At 39.3% G+C, this 21,503-nt stretch overlaps 1 protein-coding gene across 1 annotated transcript in view; it reads left to right on the forward strand.

Annotated features, from left to right (window-relative positions):
- The first annotated feature begins 172 nt into the window (after positions 1-172).
- The window catches only part of PPM1L (protein phosphatase, Mg2+/Mn2+ dependent 1L), a 296,606-nt gene continuing 275,275 nt past the window's right edge, over positions 173-21,503 (forward strand). Inside the window, exon 1 of the mRNA XM_030329386.1 lies at positions 173-1,071. Within this exon, the coding sequence (XP_030185246.1) occupies positions 673-1,071 (399 nt within the window). The 5' untranslated portion in view covers positions 173-672. The remainder of the gene's footprint in view (positions 1,072-21,503) is intronic.

Here is a 21,503-nt window from a genome sequence, read left to right on the forward strand (position 1 = left end):
TGTGCTGCGTCGCCCGGCTCAGCGTACCCCCGCCTCTGCCCAGGCTTCCGCAAAACTTTTATTCTCTGGGGCTCCCCGGGGTGTCTGAAGGAATCGGAGCGCTCGGCCGGCTCTACGCTCCCCTGTCGTGGCGACTGAGGGGACGTGCATCCCTTGCCCGCTGGGCTCTCGTGCCCCGCGCCTCACCTGCTGCTGATCCGCTCCTCAGAGCGGCGAGGGGGCACCCGCGGAGAGGCCGCGCGGGCGCCAGCGCCCCCGAATTCTCCCGCCCACCGCGGTGGACTCGCCCGGCGCAACTTTAACTTGATTCCTCTAGCCCAGCCCGGGCACCCGCTGCTGCTGCTTTGCTGCCACCGCCGCCGTCTCGGCCGCCGCCTCACAAAGGGGCGCGGGAAGGGAGGCGGCGCGGTCCGCGGGCACAGGCGCCGGTGCGCAAGGCGCGGGCCTCCGTGCCGCCGAGGCCGGGAGACAAAAGGGAAACTGCCTCTGTTCGCCGTGCGGGCTGGGAGCAGCCAGCTCGTCCGCCTCCTGCCCGGCTCCGCGAGCCTCCTCCCCCCACCCCCGGCTGCTGCTCCGCCTCCCTCCCCGCGGGCTGTCCCCGCAGTGCTTCGGGACCCGGCGAGCCTTCGGGGCGCGCGTCGCTGCTGGTGGTTGGGGCTGTAGCGATAATAAATGATAGAGGATACAATGACTTTGCTGTCTCTGCTGGGTCGCATCATGCGCTACTTCTTGCTGAGACCCGAGACGCTCTTCCTGCTGTGCATCAGCTTGGCACTGTGGAGTTACTTCTTCCACACGGACGAGGTGAAGACCATCGTCAAGTCCAGCCGGGACGCGGTGAAGATGGTGAAGGGCAAGGTGGCGGAGATCATGCAGAATGATCGGCTCGGGGGGCTCGACGTGCTGGAGGCCGAGTTTTCCAAGACCTGGGAGTTTAAGAGCCACAACGTGGCCGTGTATTCCATCCAGGGCCGGAGAGACCACATGGAGGACCGATTCGAAGTTCTTACGGACCTAGCCAACAAGACGCACCCGTCCATCTTCGGGATCTTTGACGGACATGGGGGCGAGGTAGGAGTTCTCTGGGGTTTTGTTTGAGTGGGTGTGTGTAAACAGGATGTGTGCGTAGCAGGGTAAGAACTGGGTGCGAGGGGCGTGGTGATGACCTGGTGCCGGGCTGGACAAAGACATTAGATCCAAATGTGGCTCAAGTTGCTAAAAAATAGTGCTGGCTCCAGACCTCTTGGGATTCAGTGGCCAATTTGGGGGACGGAGGGTCACCCATAACCTATTTTGTGCCTCATAATTTATGAGGTTTCCCAGGATCAGAACCCAGCAAATGACTGTGCTAGTTTTGGGGGGGGAGAATTTATGGTTTCTACAGGGAACTTTGGCCCAGGGCCTCAGCGCCCCTGTTCTAGGGTTTGAGGCCAAGCTTAGGCATAAAGAAGGAAGAAAATATCTTTGATTCTCTTAGGGAAAAGAGACCAAATCTGCAGAGCCGAGTCAGTGAGGGCTCAGTGAAGATGAAGGAAGCCTTGACTCCTTCCCATTGCATTCTCCTAGAGGAGGAACCCGAGGGGCACCTCTGCGCTTCTTCCCAACTCCATTAACTTTGCACGTGCAATCGGGCCAGTTGACAGCAGCGCCTCGCTGGTCGTCTGCTTTTAGCTGGATCGTGGCGCGGGACCGAGATGCCTCTGGCCTTTGCAGAGGTGGCAATGCCTGCAGAGGCGGCGGGTGCCCAGATCTCGCCCCTGAGTCCTGGTCAGCGTGGGCGCGCAGACGTCTCCCTCCTTCTAAACTCCTTTATTTGGTGTTCATCTGGGAGCAAGAGATGATGTTGGAGGCCGGTTCAGGTCCCTCTGCCGCATTTCTGCGGCACCTTGATTGCGCGCCGGGGCTCATATTTCCTGGAGGTCGGTCGGGCGAGGGTTGGCTCTGGTCCTGGGGCATCTGCTCAGGGGAAGTGAGTGGCAAATGTGGCTCCAGCGCCGTTCTCTCAAGCGCACCAGGCCAGCCACACCATCTCTCTCAATTGGCAGTTTGTAAGAGTTTCAATGCTGTAGTTTTTAATTTTTTTGCAGCATACTTTCTTACTCATATTCATTCCCCCAGTCCCCATCGCCACCCTTATTTCATTAACACCCCACCCCACCTCCCGTGCTCTGTGCTGGCATCCAACTTTCCCTCCAACTCTCTTCTTGGTCCTTCTGGTCTCTGGTGAGCTGTAGGGGAAGTCTGGATGTCATTCTGTTTCACGAATTGCTTGTGTTTTGGCCTTTGTTTTGCTCAATTGGTTATCTAATTTGCATTCTGTCTTTGATACAAAGTCATTTCACCCACCACACTCTGTTAATCTTTCCGAGATAGTGTACCCATCTACCTTAAACCAACTTTGCCAGGAAAGACAAACTTAGTGGGAAAATTTCTTTGGTAGAACTGAGATCAGATTTTGCTATTTTCCATCCACCCTAGCCCTGTGTTCTGTCTTTCAAAATGAAGGATTCTTACTGGTTGTAATTTTGTAGCTTCTCGTGTAGTGTGGGGTTCTTTTCCCCTTGGTCACATAATAGGTGAAAAATATGAAATTAATTGAGGGAACAGGTGCTGTGTGCCTGGAAAGACATACCTGAATGATAATGTTGCCAATATAATGACTGAATTGTTTTCTTGGTTTGATCAGAATGCCTATGTTTTTATTGTATATGCCTAGACCATTATAAATCATTTAATAAAGCTTATATTTATTATGTATTTTTAAATTAAAATTGGCAGCTGATAATCTGCTTCTGGTCTTAAAAGCACAGTTTTATTTTTAATTTAAAGTTCTGGATGTAATATTAGTGTTGTGAAACTTTGGGTTGTGCTTGCCTGAGTGTGCTGTATTGGCATGTTTTGATCCTGCACGTGCAAGTGAATGAGTATTTAAAATTTTCTGTTAAGTTGATATTCTAAAATCTGAAAATCGCAGACCTAAACAGATTTCAGGTTGAAAAATTTCCAGTACTATCTTCCGGTAAACGCATCATCCAGAAAAGGGACATGATAAATGTTTTTATTTAAATAGAAGTATTTTACATGTATAGGTACTCTCCTTAAAAAATAGGGTAATCATTCTATCTATAACCTCTTATAGTATGTAGCCAGTTCATTCATTTTGACTTCTTTTTAGGGCAAAATAAGAAAAGTGATATAAAAGGTAGTTATTTAGTTGTTGGAATGTGATAATAACAAATAATATTAGGTGATTTCTCTCTTGCTTTTTTTCATTCAAGGAAAGTCCCATCTAATTGTCATCTTTTGTGTTGTTTAGCTCCTTTAACATTCACCAGAGGAGGGTGCCACTGTTTGATTTTGGTATAGATGATAGTTGTCTCCTTTCAGAAAAGAGGAAGATTTTTCTGAACTCCCTATTATTTATATATGTGTGTGAGAAGATAAATGAGGACTTTAATTTTATTTCTAATAATTCAAACTAATAAGATGGGCTATAAAAAATGAGGGCCCATCTGTAATGATACTGCTTTTTAAATTTCATAGAAAAGACCTAAGTCACCTTGTATATGTACATTTCATCCCATTTTTTAGATGAGATGTTTGTTGATGGGCTTAAGATGTGACCTTTGTAAGGCAAGTTCAAGGCCTTCATTTTGGTGATTTTTATATTAAACTGCTGGACAAATTAGTTTGCATATTTGCCTAGATAGATAGCACACTAGGGATACAAAGGTGAATGACACATGATTCCTATCCTCACAAGGTTTCAGTGTAGAGAGATAGATCTGTAACCAAAAATTACAGCTGGAGCATGCTTAGGGTATTATGGGAACACTGAGGAAAAGCATTTAAATCAGACTGGGAGGTGGGAGGCCCAGGGAAAGACACTTTGAAGGCATTATTTACTGTAAGTTAAAAGCACAGGCTTTTGTTTGAGATCTTGCTTTGAATCTCTGCTCTGCCTTATACCGGCTGTGATCATGGACAAGTTGCTTAGTCAACTTTATCTGGGAGTTTTTAATCTGAAAAATAGGGATAATAATACATGTAAGGTACAACTCCATCAGTTGTATTATACCCTGTCTAGAGAAATACTGAATGGAGAAAATGATGTGGAAAAAGAAAGCTTAGAGACCAAGAAGTCTGCATTGTTAGGGCAACAATATTTTAAGAAGAGAGAGTCTTCCTATGAAAGTCACAATTTTGATCACTAGAAAGGCATATGTTAGATATGGATAATTTATTAGGTATCCCCCAAACTCTCTCTTTGTTCTAACTTGTGGTAAACTGGTTATTAATTCAGAAGTTCAGGTATCTTAGCATTGGGAAAGCAGCATCCAGGTTTCCAGGGCAAATTTTCTGATTAATGAAAAGGAATATTCCCTGTGATTAATTAGTAAGTTGGTATTCTGATTTACACTTCAGCCTCTTAGCATGTGTTGGTTCTCTGGAGTCTACTCAATTGTGTATTTTTGACAAAGATATATCTCTGGACTTATGCTGAGGACCAGACTCTGGAGAGCTATGACTTCTACATGGATGACATCTTAGAGAGCCTGTCTCAGTGGTTATACAGGCCAGCTTCCTCACTTGATGCCATTGTGCCCTTGAAACATTCTAACCATGATACTGTGGGTGGATGGTTGGTTCTGAGTGTGTGTGTGTGTGTGTGTGTGTGTATGTGTGTGCGTGTGTGTGTGTCTAAAGCTATGGCAGTGATTGTTTTTCTGTATAACAAACTATTTACAAAGATTAAAACATTGAAAAGGTAAAAAAAATAGCTCAACTTATACCAACTGATGTGGAAAGGTTATTTTTATAGATTTTTTTAAAGCTCGTTTATTTTAAGGGTTGGGGGGAGCACAAGGGGGGAGGGGCAAAGAGAGGAGAGAGAGAATTCTAAGCAGGCTCCATCATGCTGTCAGCTCAGAGCCAGATGCGGGGCTTGATCTCATGAACTGTGAGATCATGACCTGACCCAAAACCAAGAGTTGGAGACTTAACTAACTGAACCACCCAGGTGCCCTGATATGGAAAGGTTGTTTTTAAAATTAAAAAAATAATGTTTATCAAGAAAAAATGTTTTTTTTTGTGTGTGTGTGTATGTGTGTGCTTATCTGTATTTTTTATCTATAGGCAAAAGGTGTTTTTGTTTTTGTTTTTGTTTTTGTTTTTTTTTGTTGACTCGTTTTACTTTTTACATTATGCAGAAGAAATAGCACCAATCCTTTGAGGCAGCTGTTCATGGCTGAAACCTCTCTGGAAAAACAGATTGTTATGTGTTCCATCATTACTGTATTAAAGGTGATATATCATTGTATCATACAGTTGACACACAGCTTGGCCAGTGGTTAAGCTTAGAGCACCACACTTCACATCAGAGAAGCTGTACTTGAGATGCTTTTCTGGGGCAGTAGTCTTCAGGCTCCTCACTTCTCAGAAGTGAGGAGGAGAAACTGCTTATAGAAGGTTGCCTGCAGGATATATATAGTCTAGTTCTTTAGACCAATGGTTCTTAACTTTTCTTGAGTTATGCTTTGTGGATGTTGTAAAACTACAGACATATCCCCAAGAAGAATGGACACGTGCATCAGGTTTTGTTTATAATTTTAAAGATAAGCGAATGCATGAAGCCTCTGGATTTTAGGTTAGTCTAGATAGAATAAAATCTATTTCTAATAAATCTAGACCTGCAGGGAGCTGTATACCTGGACCCCTTCCTTGGCCTGATTGTTGTTTTTTCCATTATTTGCATTTATTGACTTGTGTGCTGTCATTTGCCTGTGAGGGTTGTTTTGAGGAATGGTTGTCCAAAGTTCTCCAACAAATCAACTGCAAATATGTCCTTGAGGACTTTGTACATTATGAGGACCAAGGGAAAGACAGTTCTCTGACAGCTTTTTGTTTTTATCTTAAGGGTATTGAGTCATGTGACTGGCTCTCCCTGTGTTTGTTGGCTACTAGAAATGTTAGATATGAACCTTTGACCTGCCTCTAACAAATATACAGAATTTTATAGAAGACATTAATTTGGCATATGAACCTCACTCCCAGGACAGCTTATCTTTCCTACATTCAGTTTTCCTTTGTTTTATTTTTTTCTTTCTCCTCTCAGATATGTCATTTTATCTTGTTGTGGTATATATATTTATGTAAGTTTCATTGGATCCTTTCTGAAATAAGATATAGCTCTGAATTATTGAATTAGGAGTGGCATGATGAATGATCTGCTTTTCAGACATTATAACTGCTCTTAGTAAATGTTGAGTTCCCACATTAGTGAGGTACAGGAGGCCTGTGGATTTAGTGTGGACAAATGCCTTATGATTTAAGAGAAAATTCAGATTACTTTGGTTTAAAATGACACATTGCCATTTCTGCCAAAAAAGGAGGGGTAGTTTCCTTCTTAGTCAGCCTCTCTCTTGTGCCTAGGGGCCTCTGTGTAGGTGCATGCAAGATCATGACTGAACATCTTCTGAACAGATTGTTTAGAAATTCAGTTCAATTAAACCGACATTTTCTATATAGTCTGACATATGTGGAAAACAATGTTATGTTCTCTGTGTTGCCTAAAGATGAATCAGTGCATTCTCTGCCCTCAGGGAACATTCCATCTACTTGGAGAGATGAGCTTCTTCGCAGCAGAGCTACAAGGTACAGTTGGGCTACCTATAAGAGGTGATGGCCTGACTAAGGGAGCGTGAGGAGTCTTGGGTAATTTTGAAGAGAAGTTGACATTTGATTATATCCTTGCATTTCATTAGACAGAGATTAGGAGGGAGGATGAGAAGATGACTTTACAGGTTGAAGAAAAAATAAAATGACACAGAGGAAGTAAAAAGCAGGCACAGTTGGAAAAAAGGCAGGTAGCCCATGTGTTTAGAGCAGGATTTCCCCAACTGCTATCATTCTATAAGCCTATTCATTATTTTTTTCATTTTTGAGTACTTTCTGTGTTTTTATATAGTCAATATTATTTTTTAGATTGACTTTTTTTTTAGTCAAGTAAATTTATTTAAAAAATAAACTTCCTATTAGCACTGTTGAGTAGAAAATCATTAAATGAAGTTCTTAGCCTCCAATCTGCTAAGAAGCTGTCTCCATTGTGATGAAGTGGAATGATTTTTAGATGGTTCTTCTCCTAGTCTCTGGTTGCCTCTAGATTCCCTCTATCCCCCTCTCCTTGCTTTTTATAAGCAGAAAGGTGGCTTTTAAAATTTAATTGTTAGCCATAGGAAGAAGAAAGGCAGGCTGCTTACTCCCTTCCCAGGTGGAAGGTATCTCTAGTGATGCCACTCCTCAAAGAATTCTGGTTTGGAACTGCTTTCCACTGTGACTTATGTGACAGATAAGATTTCATGTGTAACATACATTCATGGGGAACCCAGACTTATGGTCAGTTCCCAGTGGTGTAGCAGAAATCCCACCCCGCTTTCTGATGCAGGTGAATGAGAAGACATTAGAGTAATAAATTTGAATCCTTTCTAGTTTAGTTTAAAAAGTAAATAATTCACAAGTTTTGATACTTGAGTCATTATTGGTCACAAAAGCAAGCTCAAAGACACAGAGAACAGATTGGTGATTGCCAGAGGCAGGAGTGAGGCATGGGCAAAATGGATGAAAAGAGTCAAAAGTATAAAATTCTAGTTGTAAAATAAAAATAAGTGATGGCGATGTAATGTACAGCATGGTGACTAGAGTTAATGCTATTGTGTTGCATATTTGAAAGTTGCTAAGAGAGTAAGCCTTAAAAGTTTTCATCACAAGAAAAAAAATTCTTTAACCATGTGTGGTAATGGATGTTAACTAGGCTTATTGTGGTGATCATTTCTCAATACAGACAAATTTTGAGTCCTTATGTTGGATACCTGAAAGTAACATAATGTTGTATGTCAACTGTACCTCAGTAACAAAAATACTTGCAAAAACTAAAAAAAGTAATATTTTTATTTTGAGTGCTAATATTTGAAATGAAAACAACATTTTTTAAAACTTTTATTTGAGAGAGAGAGAGAGAGAGAGCGCTAGAGCGAGCATGCACAGGGGAGGGGTAGAGGGAGAAGGAAAGAGAATCTCAGGTAGCCTCCATGCCAGTGCCCAGCATGGAGCCTGACATAGGGATGCATCCCACAACCCTGGGACCATGACCTGAGCCAAAATCAAAGGTTGGACACTCAACCAACTGAGCCAACCAGGTGCCCCTAGTATTTGATTGTTCATAATTTCTGTTTTGAACTTTAACCACTTCAGTAATGAATTTTTGTGGTTTAACTTTTATTATCATTTGAATAATCCTATTTAGTAGATATGTCTTAGCAAGTTAAACATATTTAAAAATAAATTAACTTTAAAATTATAAAAGTAATGTGACTACGTGATAGATAGTATGGAAAAGAAAAAAAGTCATTCAAAACCCCATTCTCTTGTCACATCCACTATTAGGATTTTGGTGTATTACTTGCTTATCTTTTTTTATATGCATTTTAAATATAATTTTACATTGTTATAATGATGTACATTTGGTTTTTAAATCTTGGCTTTTTTCCCCACTTTTTATAAGCCTATAAACACAAAGTCATTTTCCTCCATATTTCTTTTTTTTTAAAATTTTTAAAATGTTTTTATTTATTTTTGAGACAGAGAGAGAGACAGAGCATGAGCAGGGGAGGGGCAGAGAGAGAGTGAGACACAGAATCCGAAGCAGGCTCCAGGCTCTGAGCTGTCAGCACAGAGCCTGACGCGGGGCCTGAACCCACAGACTGTGAGATCATGACCTGAGCTGAAGTCGGACGTTTAACCGACTGAGCCACCCAGGTGCCCCTATTTCTTTCTTTTTTATTTTTTTAATTTTTTTAATGTTTATTTATTTTTGAGAGAGACAGAGACAGAGTGTGAGTGGGAAAGGGACAGAGAGAGAGGGAGATACAAAATCCCAAGCAGGCTCCAGGCTCTGAGCTGTCAGCACAGAGCCTGATGCAGGCTCAGACTCATGACCCATGAGATCATGACCTGAGCCGAAGTCGGATCCTTAACCAACTGAGCCACCCAGGCACCCCTCCATAATTCTTTATTATATTCCTAATGTGTTTCTTAGCAATACATTAATATTATACTGAATGGCTGGCTGTTTGATAAATCACTCAATAGCTTTCTTCCTGGTATACATTTAGGTTCCTCTAACTTTTCACCTTTGTAAATAACATTGTAGTAATAATAATAATAATAATAATAATAATAATAATAATAATTTTTGTATATTTTTATAACTATAATAATTTTGTGCTTCTACTGTAGTTTGTGCAGGTGTTTCTACTGTAGAAATCTACTGTAGGTGGATTTCCAGAAGTAGAGTTTCTGGATCAGAGGAGAAATAAAGAAACCACCGTTATTGGTAATAATAATGATAATAATAATAATAATAACAATGGCTGACATTTATTGAATATGTTTAATATGCCAGGCAGTGTTTAAGGTACTTTATATATATTATCTGATTTTAATTGTCATAACAGTGTTTGAGGTAGGTACTATATATCTCCATTTATATATGTAGAAATTAAGGTACTGAGAAGTTAAGTAATTTACCCACAGTCTCTTGTAGCTCATGGGTGGTGAAACTAGAATTTGAAAGTGGGATTCAGATTTGGAGCTATCTGTCTCCAAACCCTATGCTTTCAGCTTCTGTTTTAAATTCCACAAATCTCATAATTTCAACAGTGAAGTGTGGATAGCATTGTTTTGTTTTTTGTTTGTTTTTTTTTTTTTAATTTTTTTTCAACGTTTTTATTTATTTTTGGGACAGACAGAGACAGAGCATGAACGGGGGAGGGGCAGAGAGAGAGGGAGACACAGAATCGGAAACAGGCTCCAGGCTCCGAGCCATCAGCCCAGAGCCTGACGCGGGGCTCGAACTCACGGACCGTGAGATCGTGACCTGGCTGAAGTCGGACGCTCAACCGACTGCGCCACCCAGGCGCCCCAAGGATAGCATTGTTAGATGGACATTGCCTGGTCTTCTCAGGTCGCTCAGTAGGACTTGGAGTTTCTCATTTGATTCTGACAGTTGTGTCCCTGTGACATGTGGTATTGTTCTTGGAAACTCTATGCTGGAAATCTCAGTAGGTAGATCTATTTACCTAAGGAAGTCTTGCAGTTAAAAAAGAATTGGGCTTAGAAGTTAGAGCAGATGCTGACTCTCAAGCAGCCATTCTCATCCACTCCCCTTCTTTGCTGGCAGAATCTCTGTCCCACTGCAGAGAATCTCTAACACTTCTGCCTGTTAGCTCATGAAAGGCTTGCGTAGAAGTTATGGTGGCATCAACATAGCCATTTGCAAAAATGGTTTAGGTTTTATTTTACTTTAAAGTACTAAAGACTTGACTTTAGAATAAATGTGGTGTTTTTTTTTTTTTATAACTAAAATAATTTCCTAATTTGTAAACAATTGTTAATTTAATTAAAAAGTTTTTAAAACTTATTTTTGAGAGAGAGAGGGAAAAAAAAAGCAGGAATGGGGAGGGGCAGAGAGAGAGGGGGACAGAAGATCTGAAGCGGTCTCTGCACTGACAGCAGAGAGCCCGATAAAGGGTGTGAACTCAGGAACAGTGAAATCATGACCTGAGCTGAAGTTGGGTGCTTAACCGACTGAGCTACTAGGTGCCCCAATTTAATTCTTGTTAAGATTTTATTAAAAAAAAATTTTTTTTTAACGTTTATTTATTTTTGAGACAGAGAGACAGAGCATGAACGGGGGAGTGAAGAGAGAGAGGGAGATACAGATTCGGAAGCAGGCTCCAGGCTCTGAGCCATCAGCCCAGAGCCCGATGCGGGGCTTGAACTCACAGACTGCGAGATCATGATCTGAGCTGAAGTCGGACGCTTAACCGACTGAGCCACCCAGGCGCCCCAGGATTTTATTTTTTAAGTAATCTCTGCATCTGACATGGGGCTTGAACTCATAACCCTGAGATCAAGAGTTGTATGCTTTACCGACTGAGCCAGCCAGATTTGACAACTGCTAAATTAACAGTTATTTAATTTTAAATAGCAAAATATTATTTTTTCATTTGTTTACAATATTGTGTTGGTATGTTTAGTTTGAATAGATGATAGTCATGTGTTTCCATTCTAGAAGGCTACCTAATACATTAGCCAACGTTAACTTTTAGCCAACGTTAAGTTAAGCCCAAGCTTTGGTGATGGCTAGTTATAATCTGTTTTTAATAAGAATCTTCAAAGGTAAAGTTTAAAACAAAGGAAGCCATCATTTAAAAAAATAGTTGATGGCATTATAGTACCATTTGTAGCTTTCTTTTATAATTATAGGCCTCTCTACAAAGCACTTTAAGTAAATATTTGTGTAGAGAAAATTGTGCATATTGATACATTGATATACTTTCAATAAACTTGAAATCTGTGCTAGGAAAAGCTGTGCTTAAAAAGTGAAGGTATAATAATTTACATCTGAGAAGCAAATCTGAAAATTTTGATCACTTGGTCTTTCTGGAGAATATTTTTTTCCCTTTCTCTGTTTAATGAGAATAGGACCCAATTTAATGGAACCTTAGCTGCCTCCAGCTTGTCTAGAATGAGGGAAGGTTCTGGTAGTTGAGTCTGTTAAAAATGAGACTTACTTACTTTCCTCCATTCCTAGAAGACAAGGGAGTTCTTGTCTGCTACTGGGCACAGAGCCCCTGAAGGTAAGTCTGGGCTACTGCAAATAATTACATAAAATGTTCATTGTACAATGATACCAGATAGAGACACACTATTTCTAATGTAGAAAAGAACTGTCTGCTCCCAAGCTAGGCACAATCACTTGGTAAGGGTGCCTTTTTCTAATTTGTACAGAAGTGAAAGTTACCATAGCAATAGTCTGTATTTCTGAGACTCACATTCTTTACCATACCATCCATCATTATTGCACTCCTTGTTCTGCTCCAGTATTGAGCAGCTGACAGATAATCTATTGGTCTTAGTTGCTAAACCAAAGACCAGTTATCCATTTCACATCATGTCATCAAACCTTATGACTTCCCTGGAGAAGTGCACACTTATTTGCATTTGCTTTTCAAGATGAATATTCCAGGCTTTAGTCATTGTAAATGTGAGTAGGGATTTAATGGCCTGTAGCAATACATCTTAAATATTTCAAATTGTATTTTTAATAGAACAGTCTATATTCAGCACTACTCTTGGACAATAAGGTTTTTCATCTAAAAACATTTAAAAAAATATTCTTTTAGTTATAGAATTGCCATATGGCAAAAACTGTTTTATTCTGATAAGTATATACCATTTCTTTCTAACCTAGTAAGTGCTTTCAAATTTCTTTTTAATTAAATAACTTAACTTTCAGTTTAATTAGTCACTGGACATTTTCTGGCCAAATAAGTCTCTTACTGACCCTTGTATTTTCTAGAAATTGAGACATAGTAGAATTTTTGGTCATACTATTTACCTTTTTGCTGCCTAGAATAATAAGGTGAATTTGCTGTAACAACTGGTTTGCATAGGTATATGATAAATATGACTGACCCAGAATTTGGGATTAAGAAGTTTCAGCTTCCCTTTTATTTAAACTTAGAGGTTTCCTACATTCTGTTTAGAAAGAAGATACATTTTCTCTTTAGATAGGCCTGGCAGGGATCTTGAATTGTCATATAATCCAAATATAGTGCCTAAGGCTTCACAGCTACATGAATAATCTATTTTTAAACACTTTCATCAAGGAGATTCCATACTGTCCCTGGAGAATTTTTTTTTTTTTTTTCTATAGTCCTTTCTCAGAGGAAATTCGTTTTATATGAACTAATTCCCTTTGGTTTAAACTTACTTCTTAGTCTGCCCTTAACAGAGATATAGTAGAAGTCAGTTGTTGCCATTTGTAAGTCAATAAGATTATGATAATCAAAAATCTTCTTCCCCTCATGTTAAATAAGTACATCAAATTATAGGAGAAACACTCATCACAAAGAAAGGAGACATAAGGTAATTTCTACCAAAGACAGAATAGTTTCCAAATGATCAATAATATCTCCTCTTTGTAAGGAGCTGTTTTGGCAATAAAGGAAATGTCCTTTCCCTTTATTTTTACAGATTGGTTAGTTTTGTCTTTTTATGTCCATTGTCAGAGGCTTAGGCTATAGGTGGAGTAAATTTTGTTAGCTAGGAAGAAGGGGAATGGGAATCGTTGTTGGGTAGCCTTGGGGAGGGGGTTCAGCCTTGGAACATTTCTTGTCTGCACATTAGCAGACTCATTGGAAAATGTTGCTGTAAAGTATATAACATTGACAAGAGGGAAAAAAGAAAGCTTTAGAAGACTTTATAAAAGGGTAAGCCATCTTATTTTTGGATTGGCTTAGAGGTGACTTTACCTGGGAGCTGAGGTATAAATTTGGTATTTTAGGGCCCCAACAAGTTTTAGGAAACTATTAGTAGGTAGTTTTTTTTAATTCAGATTTTCTGTCTGTTCTGTATATACTGGCAACAAAGAAGGGCTTGAGTGTTTGGAGAACAACAAGGTGCTTTTTGCTGTGATACATGACTGTGTGTTCAGTACAGGTAAGGCTACTGATGAGTGTGGAAATATCACAGCAGTTCTTTTGTTGGCTACCCATTTCTCTTCTACTGTCTTCCTGTTTTAGACAATGAATTTCTTCAAATGCAGTAGGATTTTTGTCTCTTAATTATTAGGAATCATAAGTTTTGTTATTATATTTAAAAATATTCTGATCTACTCCAGGCCAGAGAGAAGAGATTCCTGGGAGGGCCGAAATTTGTGTACAAATTTTGCAGGGGGACAGCCTGGCAGTGGTCTGGTCTCCAGTGAGAGGGGAGGGTGTTAAAGTCTTCTGATGTTTCTGGAGGCCAAAATGAATGCATTTGGAGTAAATTCTGTGTGTGAGGATGAAGTGCTCATCCTGCTGCTGCTGCTGCTATAAATTGATTACGATGAGGCCATCTTTTCATTATGTCTTCCTGACTGTTTATTACCAGTCTATAGAAATGCTGACTGACTAAACTTCCTATTTAGTTTTAGTAGCTTTTCTGGTGATTCATTCTCTCTACTTTGTTTTTTTTCTTTTAAAAGATATGCAATCATATTGTCCACAAATAATATAATTTTGTCTCCTGCTTCCTAAATAGTTATACTTTTTTTTGTTTGTTTGTTTCCTGCCTCATTGCATTAACTAGAACAGAACAATGTTCTGTAATACTCATGATAGTGAGTGTTCTTATGTTCCTATATTTGAGATTATTTAAAAAGTTTGAGATCAGGGAAATGTGAAATGGCTTCAGTTTATGGATAATAGGGCTAAAGTTTCTTTACTGAAAGATGAAATCCAAAGGTAAAGTAAGAGCCAAAGAAGAAAGGATATTCAAGGTATGGTAATCAAGAGAATTCATGATCACGAGGATGGACTAGAACTTGGTATAGATGTGTTGCTGAAAACTAACGTGCATTGAGTACATGCAGGGGAGAGCCCTGTCTTTTCTTCTTTGGGTAAAAATTATCATCACTAGATCCATCTCATGGGAATGTCCCAGAAAGCATTAGTCTGAACGATAAGCACAATATCTATTGTACAAGATACTGATTGTGCAGGTTGTGAAGACCTAGCAAGATACACACAGGAATCTCTTCCCCTGGTTCTAGAGTAGTGGGAAGTCTGGAGGCATCTTGCCCTTGTAATTCTGCTGGTTTTGGTGAAGGTTGTCCTTATTTTATCTGGGATTTCCTGTGCAGAAAATCCTTGCCCTGTTTCTATTATCTGTCTTGTAAGGAAACTGCAGCTGCTTACAGATTTTCATACTGAGTGGGGTTAGGTTGTATTAGTGTACAGAGACAAAATCTTAATGTAAGATCCCTCAAATTGCCCATAAAGAAGAGTGTTTGTGATTTTTACCTCTTATTCTGTAGAGATATATGTAATTATAAATGTATAACTACATATCCAAAGTAATTAATAGTACAGAAAAAGTGTGTGCATGTAAAATATAGGAATGTATAGTTATAAATATGTAACCACATATCGCAAATAATGTATAGTACAGAATAAAGTGTGTGCATATGAAATATAGTTTTATAGTGTTTTATTTTATTTATTTATTTATTTATAAAAATTTATTTATTTATTTTGAGAGAGAGAGAGTGAGCATGAGTGGGAGAGGGGCAGAGAGATAGGGAGAGAGAGAGTCCCAAGCAGGCTCCATGCTGTCAGTGCAGAGCCTGACATGGGGCTTGATCTCACAAACCTTGAGATCATGACCTGAGACAAAATCAGGAGTTGGATGCTTAACCAGCTGAGCCACCCAGCCACCCTTATAGTGTTTTAAATAAGAAAAGAGTTTCTGGGAATGTCAGCTGGTGCATACTGGAAAACAGTATGGAGATTCCTCAAAAAACTAAAAATACAACTACCCTACAACCCAGCAATTGCACTACCAGGTATTTATCCAAGGGATACAGGTGTGCTGTTTCAAAGGGACACATGCACCCCAGTGTTTATAGCAGCACTATCAACAATAGCCAAAGTATGGAAAGAGCCCAAATGTTCATCGATGGGTGAATGGATAAAGAAGGTGTGGTGTATATATACAATGGAGTATTACTCGGCAATCAAAAAGAATGAAATCTTGTCATTTGCAACTACGTGGATGGAACTAGAGGGTGTTATGCTAAGTGAAATTAGTCAGAGAAAGATAAATACCATATGACTTCACATATGAGGACTTTAAGAGACAAAACAGATGAACATAAGGGAAGGGAAATAAAAATAGTATAAAAACAAGGAGGGGGACAAAGCATAAGAGACTCATGAATATGGAGAACAAACAGAGTGTTACTGGAGGGGTTGTGGGAGGGGGGATGGGCCAAATGGGTAAGGGGCATTAAGGAATCTCCTCCTGAAATCATTGTTGCACTGTATGCTAACTAATTTGGATGTAAATTAAAAAACATTTAAATTAAAAATGTCAAAAAAAATAAATATTAAAAGAAAAGAGTTTCTTGAGTTTGTGTAAATTTGTGAATGGTGCTGTTTCACTGTACCTTCTGAAAGATAATAGAATTCTATTGAAGAATATTTTGACATTTTCAGCTGATGACAGGAACTTTTTATTTCTTTTAAAGAGCATTTTGTATATTTCTGTATGTGATCACTTTGAAAAATTTAGTTTGTTAAAGTTTTAAAGCTACAAAACAGAATAAACGTGGCTTTTGGAGTTAGGAGTAAGATTAATTTATCGTGATTATTTTTAAAGTCAATTTTAGAAAGATAATTATAATGCCATATTGAGAGCTTTATTTTTAATCTAAGTGCCAGCCATATCTTTGACACCAGATGGGAATATGGAGATGGGCACTCAGCCCGGTAATTTATGCTCATAAATACATACAAAAAGTTTACACTTGCTGTTTCTTTCTTGCCTGTGGCTTGAGACCCTGGGGGATTTTATATTCCAGTGATTTCAGAAGAGAGACCAATCGGGGATTCTGATGTTTCCTATTTTCCTGGCATCCCTCCTGTGTACCTGATAAGGTGCCTGTAGGTCTAAACTGTTTTTGATAAATGTCTGGTCATAGGTTTGTCTAAGAGTGAGAGTCTTTGAGCAGCAAAGAATTCTTGGAAAGGAAGCTTGTATTTTTAATACTATCTACGAGATCCAAGTGGCTGTTGCTGAAGAAATTACATGGGTAGAGAACTGAGAAGCTGACGGTGGCCAGAGAAGTTCTCTGTACCTTCCTATTAGAGCCACATACAGATGGAGTTGTTTATCCCCAAAGGATTATGTAATGCAAACAGTTTTAGACGTGAAAGAATACAGGCAGGCATGTACTTTGGAAATACTGCTTAAGAGGGAATTCTGTGATGAAGAGAACATCTAGTAAAAAATAGGATAACAGTAGATGTGCCCAGATGATATACCCACTTTACCAGAGAGAAGCCCTCATCCCCCGCCTTCATGGTGACTTTATGTTATGGGGATTAGGACATCTACTTTCTTCAGTGTTAAAAATTGATCATTGTTACAATATTATTATCTGATACACAGTCCATATTCAGATTTTGCCAGATGTTTCAACTGTTTTTAAAAATAACTGAGCTTTGATTGGCATAAAATAAGCTGCATGTATTTAATATACATATAATTTGATCAGTTCTGTATATATTTGTGAAACCATCACCACTATCAAGATAATGAACACAGCCAACACTGTCCAAGGTTTCTTTATGCCCTTTGGTAATACCTTCCTTCTGTCTTTCTCTAGTCTCTCCCTCCATCCCTAGGCAACCATTAATCTGCTTTCTGTCACTATAGACTTAGTTTGCATTTTGTAAATTTTACATAAATGGAAATGTAGAGCATGTACTCCTTTTTTGTTTTCTGGCTTTTTTCCCCACTCAGCATAATCATTTTGAAATCCATCTATGTTGTTGCATCTATCAATGGTTCATTCATTTTTATCACTTGATATTGTATTGTATGTATATACCAAAGCTTGTTTATCTGTTCACTTATTGTTGGACATTTGAGTTGCTTTCAGTTTTTGACTGTGAAAATTCATGTACAAGTCTTTGTATGGACATATGCTTTCATGTGTCTTGGGTAAATAACCTAGGAGTAGAAATGCTGGATAGTATGGTAGGTGTGTGTTAACTTAAAAAAAAAAAACAAAACCCAAAACTGCTAAACCACTTTCCAAAGTGGTTGTGTTATTTTACATTTCCATCAGTGATGTATGAGAGTTCTAGTTGCTCCATATCCTTGCCAGTCTTTTTAATTTTAATCATTCTAGTAGATGTGAAGTGGTTTCTTTCTGTGGTTTTAGTTTGCATTTTACTAATGACTAATGACGCTGAATATCTTTTTTATGTACTTTTTGGAAGACGGCCTTCTTTTAAAAATATTGAAGAAGAATGGCTGTCAAATCTTGGTTTTCCAGTAAAATCTGAGTTTTGTCTTTCCCTGTATGATGTAAGCGAACGAAAAAGAGAGGCAAGAGGTATAGGAGTGATGAGATACTTTCTTACTGAAAGGAGAGAGGCTCATAAGTACAGCCTAGAAATGAGAGGTATTGAGAGGTTGCAAAGTAACCAATAAATCAAGTGAAACAAGGAGAGCAGAAGAGAAGGGTTAGGGCCTGTCACCACTAAAGACAGTTTGTATTATCAGAGTCTTTAATTTTCTGGTATTCCAGATAAAAAAATCTGAATGAGACTTCTCTTAGAAAAGTGCATTTGAGGGGCGCCTGGGTGGCTCAGTCAGTTAAGTGTCTGACTTCGGCTCAGGTCACGATCTCACGGTACGTGAGTTCGAGCCCCGCGTCAGGCTCTGTGCTGACTGCTCAGAGCCTGGAGCCTGTTTCACATTCTGTGTCTCCCTCTCTCTCTGACCCTCCCCTGTTCATGCTCTGTCTCTCTCTGTCTCAAAAATAAATAAACGTTAAAAAAATTAAAAAAAAAAAAGAAAAGTGCATTTGAAAGCATGGACTGTAGACCCTTCTTCTGCTTTCTTCTGACTCACTCATTTCCTTTTAACTTCTGACACCTATTTTGAATGTGTTTTTGTTTTTATTTTTTAAGGTCTGCAGGGCTCTCATAACCATGTATGATGACCTGTTTTCAGCCCTTAGAGTTTTCTGTAGGTTCTTGCTTTCTTCACCTCTGTCTTCTTGAGACTCATGTTTTTTTTTTTTTAATTAAAAAAATTTTTTAATGTTTATTTTTGAGAGAGAGAGAGAGACAGAGAACAAGCAGGGGAGGGGCAGACAGAGAGGGGGACACAGAATCTGAAGCAGGCTCCAGGCTCTGAGCTGCCAGCACAGAGCCTGACGTGGGGCCTGAACTCACGAACTGTGAGATCATGACCTGAGCTGAAGTTGGATGCTCAACCTACTGAGCCACCCAGGTCAAGACTCATCTTCTTGACCTTGGTGACAACACTTGCATTTTTTGCTCCATGCTGGTTTTTTTTTGTTTGCACCAGCAGCTTCCATGAAGTCAGCCATCCAACCTGAGCGTAGGGCTTTCCTTCCCATGTTGAGATCATGTCTTTCCAGGCTGACTTAATATTTTCTTTCAGGATGTTACCTCAATAAATAACCTGTCTGAAACCATATTTGCCTTTTGTGTCCTTAGATTAATTTCCTCTCCAGATTTGTACCTTCCTCTCATGGTGCTGTCATTCTCCCAGTCTCCCACTCTTGAAACTACTTTATCATCTTTGCTTCTTCCCTCCTCATTAAGTCTGTGAGACTTTATATAATACCTGTCATCCTGTTTCCATCTTCATAGTCTTACGGCCACCATGTTAATTCAGCCTTTCATCACTTCCTGCTGGGATTGTGACGGTGGCTTCTGAACTGATCACTTAGTCTCTAGTCCCTCTTCTGTCCACCCTACTCACTGATGTCTCTGATAGATGAATCTTCTCAACTCACTGGGTTGTACATTGTTTCTTTTTTAAAAAGTCCGTGATTTATACCAACCATGATTTATTTCTTTGAACTTTGTTTGTTTGTTGTTTTGGTTCCCCTAATGGTATCCCTGACTACTTTATCTTACTCATCCTTATTTTCTGTGGTTCCTGTACACAAAACTCTGAGATACAGCAAAAATGGTCTATTATTCCCTGAATACCCAATGGATACATATACCCACTGCTGCTACATTGTCCACTCTATTCCATTCTCGGAGAGATTTCTCATTCTTCTTTCCATACCTGTTGTCTTGTCCTAATTTCAAGGCTCCCCTCAATTTCCAGCTCTTCCATGAATTCTTGCTTGGTCGTGTCAACTTTAAGTAATCATTCCTTCCTTTGAACTTATCGTCTGTGACAGGCAATTGAACATTTTGTGTTATTGTTCATTTTCAAGGTACTTCTCTCCAACCAGAGTTCAGCTTCCTTGAGTTTCATACCTCTGATGAGTTCCTGTGGTGTGCTTGAACTGTCCCAGATGCTTGCATCTTAATAATAACAATGCCTATCAGTATTTCTGTGAAGAATGATGCCTAAAACATCAAGTTGTATGATTGCATTTTTGATCTCTTATGTGTGTTGGAAACCAAAGGGCTCTGCTCATTCTGGCTTTTGAGTGCATGCAACATGTCAGATGCTTTCATTGATTCTCTGTCACTGAATCCTCATGATTTTTTGAGGCAGTTGTCATCCCATTTTACAGTTGGGGAAACTGAAGCTCAGACTATTGTGTGCCCAGGGTTACACAACTGCTAAGTGGCAGAGCTGGGATTAAAATATTTCCCATGTCTGCCTGATTCCAAAGCCCTCTTCTTCTCTGTAGCACACTGCCTTTTGTGGGGCTGGTTTGGCAAGGCATTCCTATGGGGGTCATCTCTGAGGTATCTAACACTTTAGATTATCTGTAATAAATGTTTCAAGTACATGGGAATGGAATCAAGTTGAGGAGATAAAGTAATTTATTTATACCACTCACTTGCATTTACTCTCTTTGTTTCTTTTATCAACTTTCATGGCTTATGAGGTATAGAGTCTGTCCAGAAGCCCTTTGAATAAAGACCAAGGGAAACACAAATTAAGTATATAGAATTCTGCAGGATAGCCTAGGCAAGTGGTTTTCATCTGTTTGACAGGCAACTCTATTTCTGATTGTAAGGCAGGAATTTTGGGAAAGTAGGCTGCTCTCAAGGAAAGTAGGCAACATTTTCAGATTTAACTCAGTGTGACCTTCAGAAGGTAGTTCACTTATTTGGTTAGTGGTGTTATGGATTATAGGATTTTAGTCATGCCTCAGTTTTCAAATGCAAGTACCAAAGAACACTTCCTAGAGCTCACTTGAAAAAAAATTCCATCTATAGCTTCCCTCCCAAAAGCATCATGCAGAATAATATTGTACATAGTATTTAGTGAGTATCAAAGAGTGGGGAGATATAAATGAACAATTTCAGCTGCCTGGGGGTGGAAACAGTGATTCATAGACTTAAGATTTAGAACTCAAATATTCTTGGTTTGTACTCAATGAAGAGCAGCATCAATAAGTTTTATGAACAGAAAACAGTTTACTGGTAGTATGTGAATACTTTAGAAACGAAAGGAAATCATCAACCTTATTTTATTTTTTGTAATGTCATCAAAATATATTTGTTTCCTCTATTATACTAATTATTGAGTTAAATGGCATATTTAGAAAATATACAACATGTGGAGTTTATAGAGTTCTCATGTACAAAATGGACATTTTCTACTTTGGGGAGCTTTATGGATCATATTGAAAGCCATAGTAACTCAGTTCTTAACAGTTAACACCATTAGCTACCTCTGGCTCAGCTCCTCCAACCTTGGGAAACAGAAGCTGCTTTGTGGGTTCCCCCCCCCCCACTCATGCAGTTATCACTAATCATCATTTCAGAGAAAGTTGAGGTCTCAGGATGAAAACATATTTCCTCAAGCATTAGATTAAATTCCCCACTGGCAGTATTGAATCTGAGTGGAAAAACATTTTTACTTTCTTGAAATTG

This window comes from Lynx canadensis, chromosome C2, assembly GCF_007474595.2.
Source record: "Lynx canadensis isolate LIC74 chromosome C2, mLynCan4.pri.v2, whole genome shotgun sequence".
In the NCBI taxonomy this organism is placed as follows: domain Eukaryota; kingdom Metazoa; phylum Chordata; class Mammalia; order Carnivora; family Felidae; genus Lynx; species Lynx canadensis.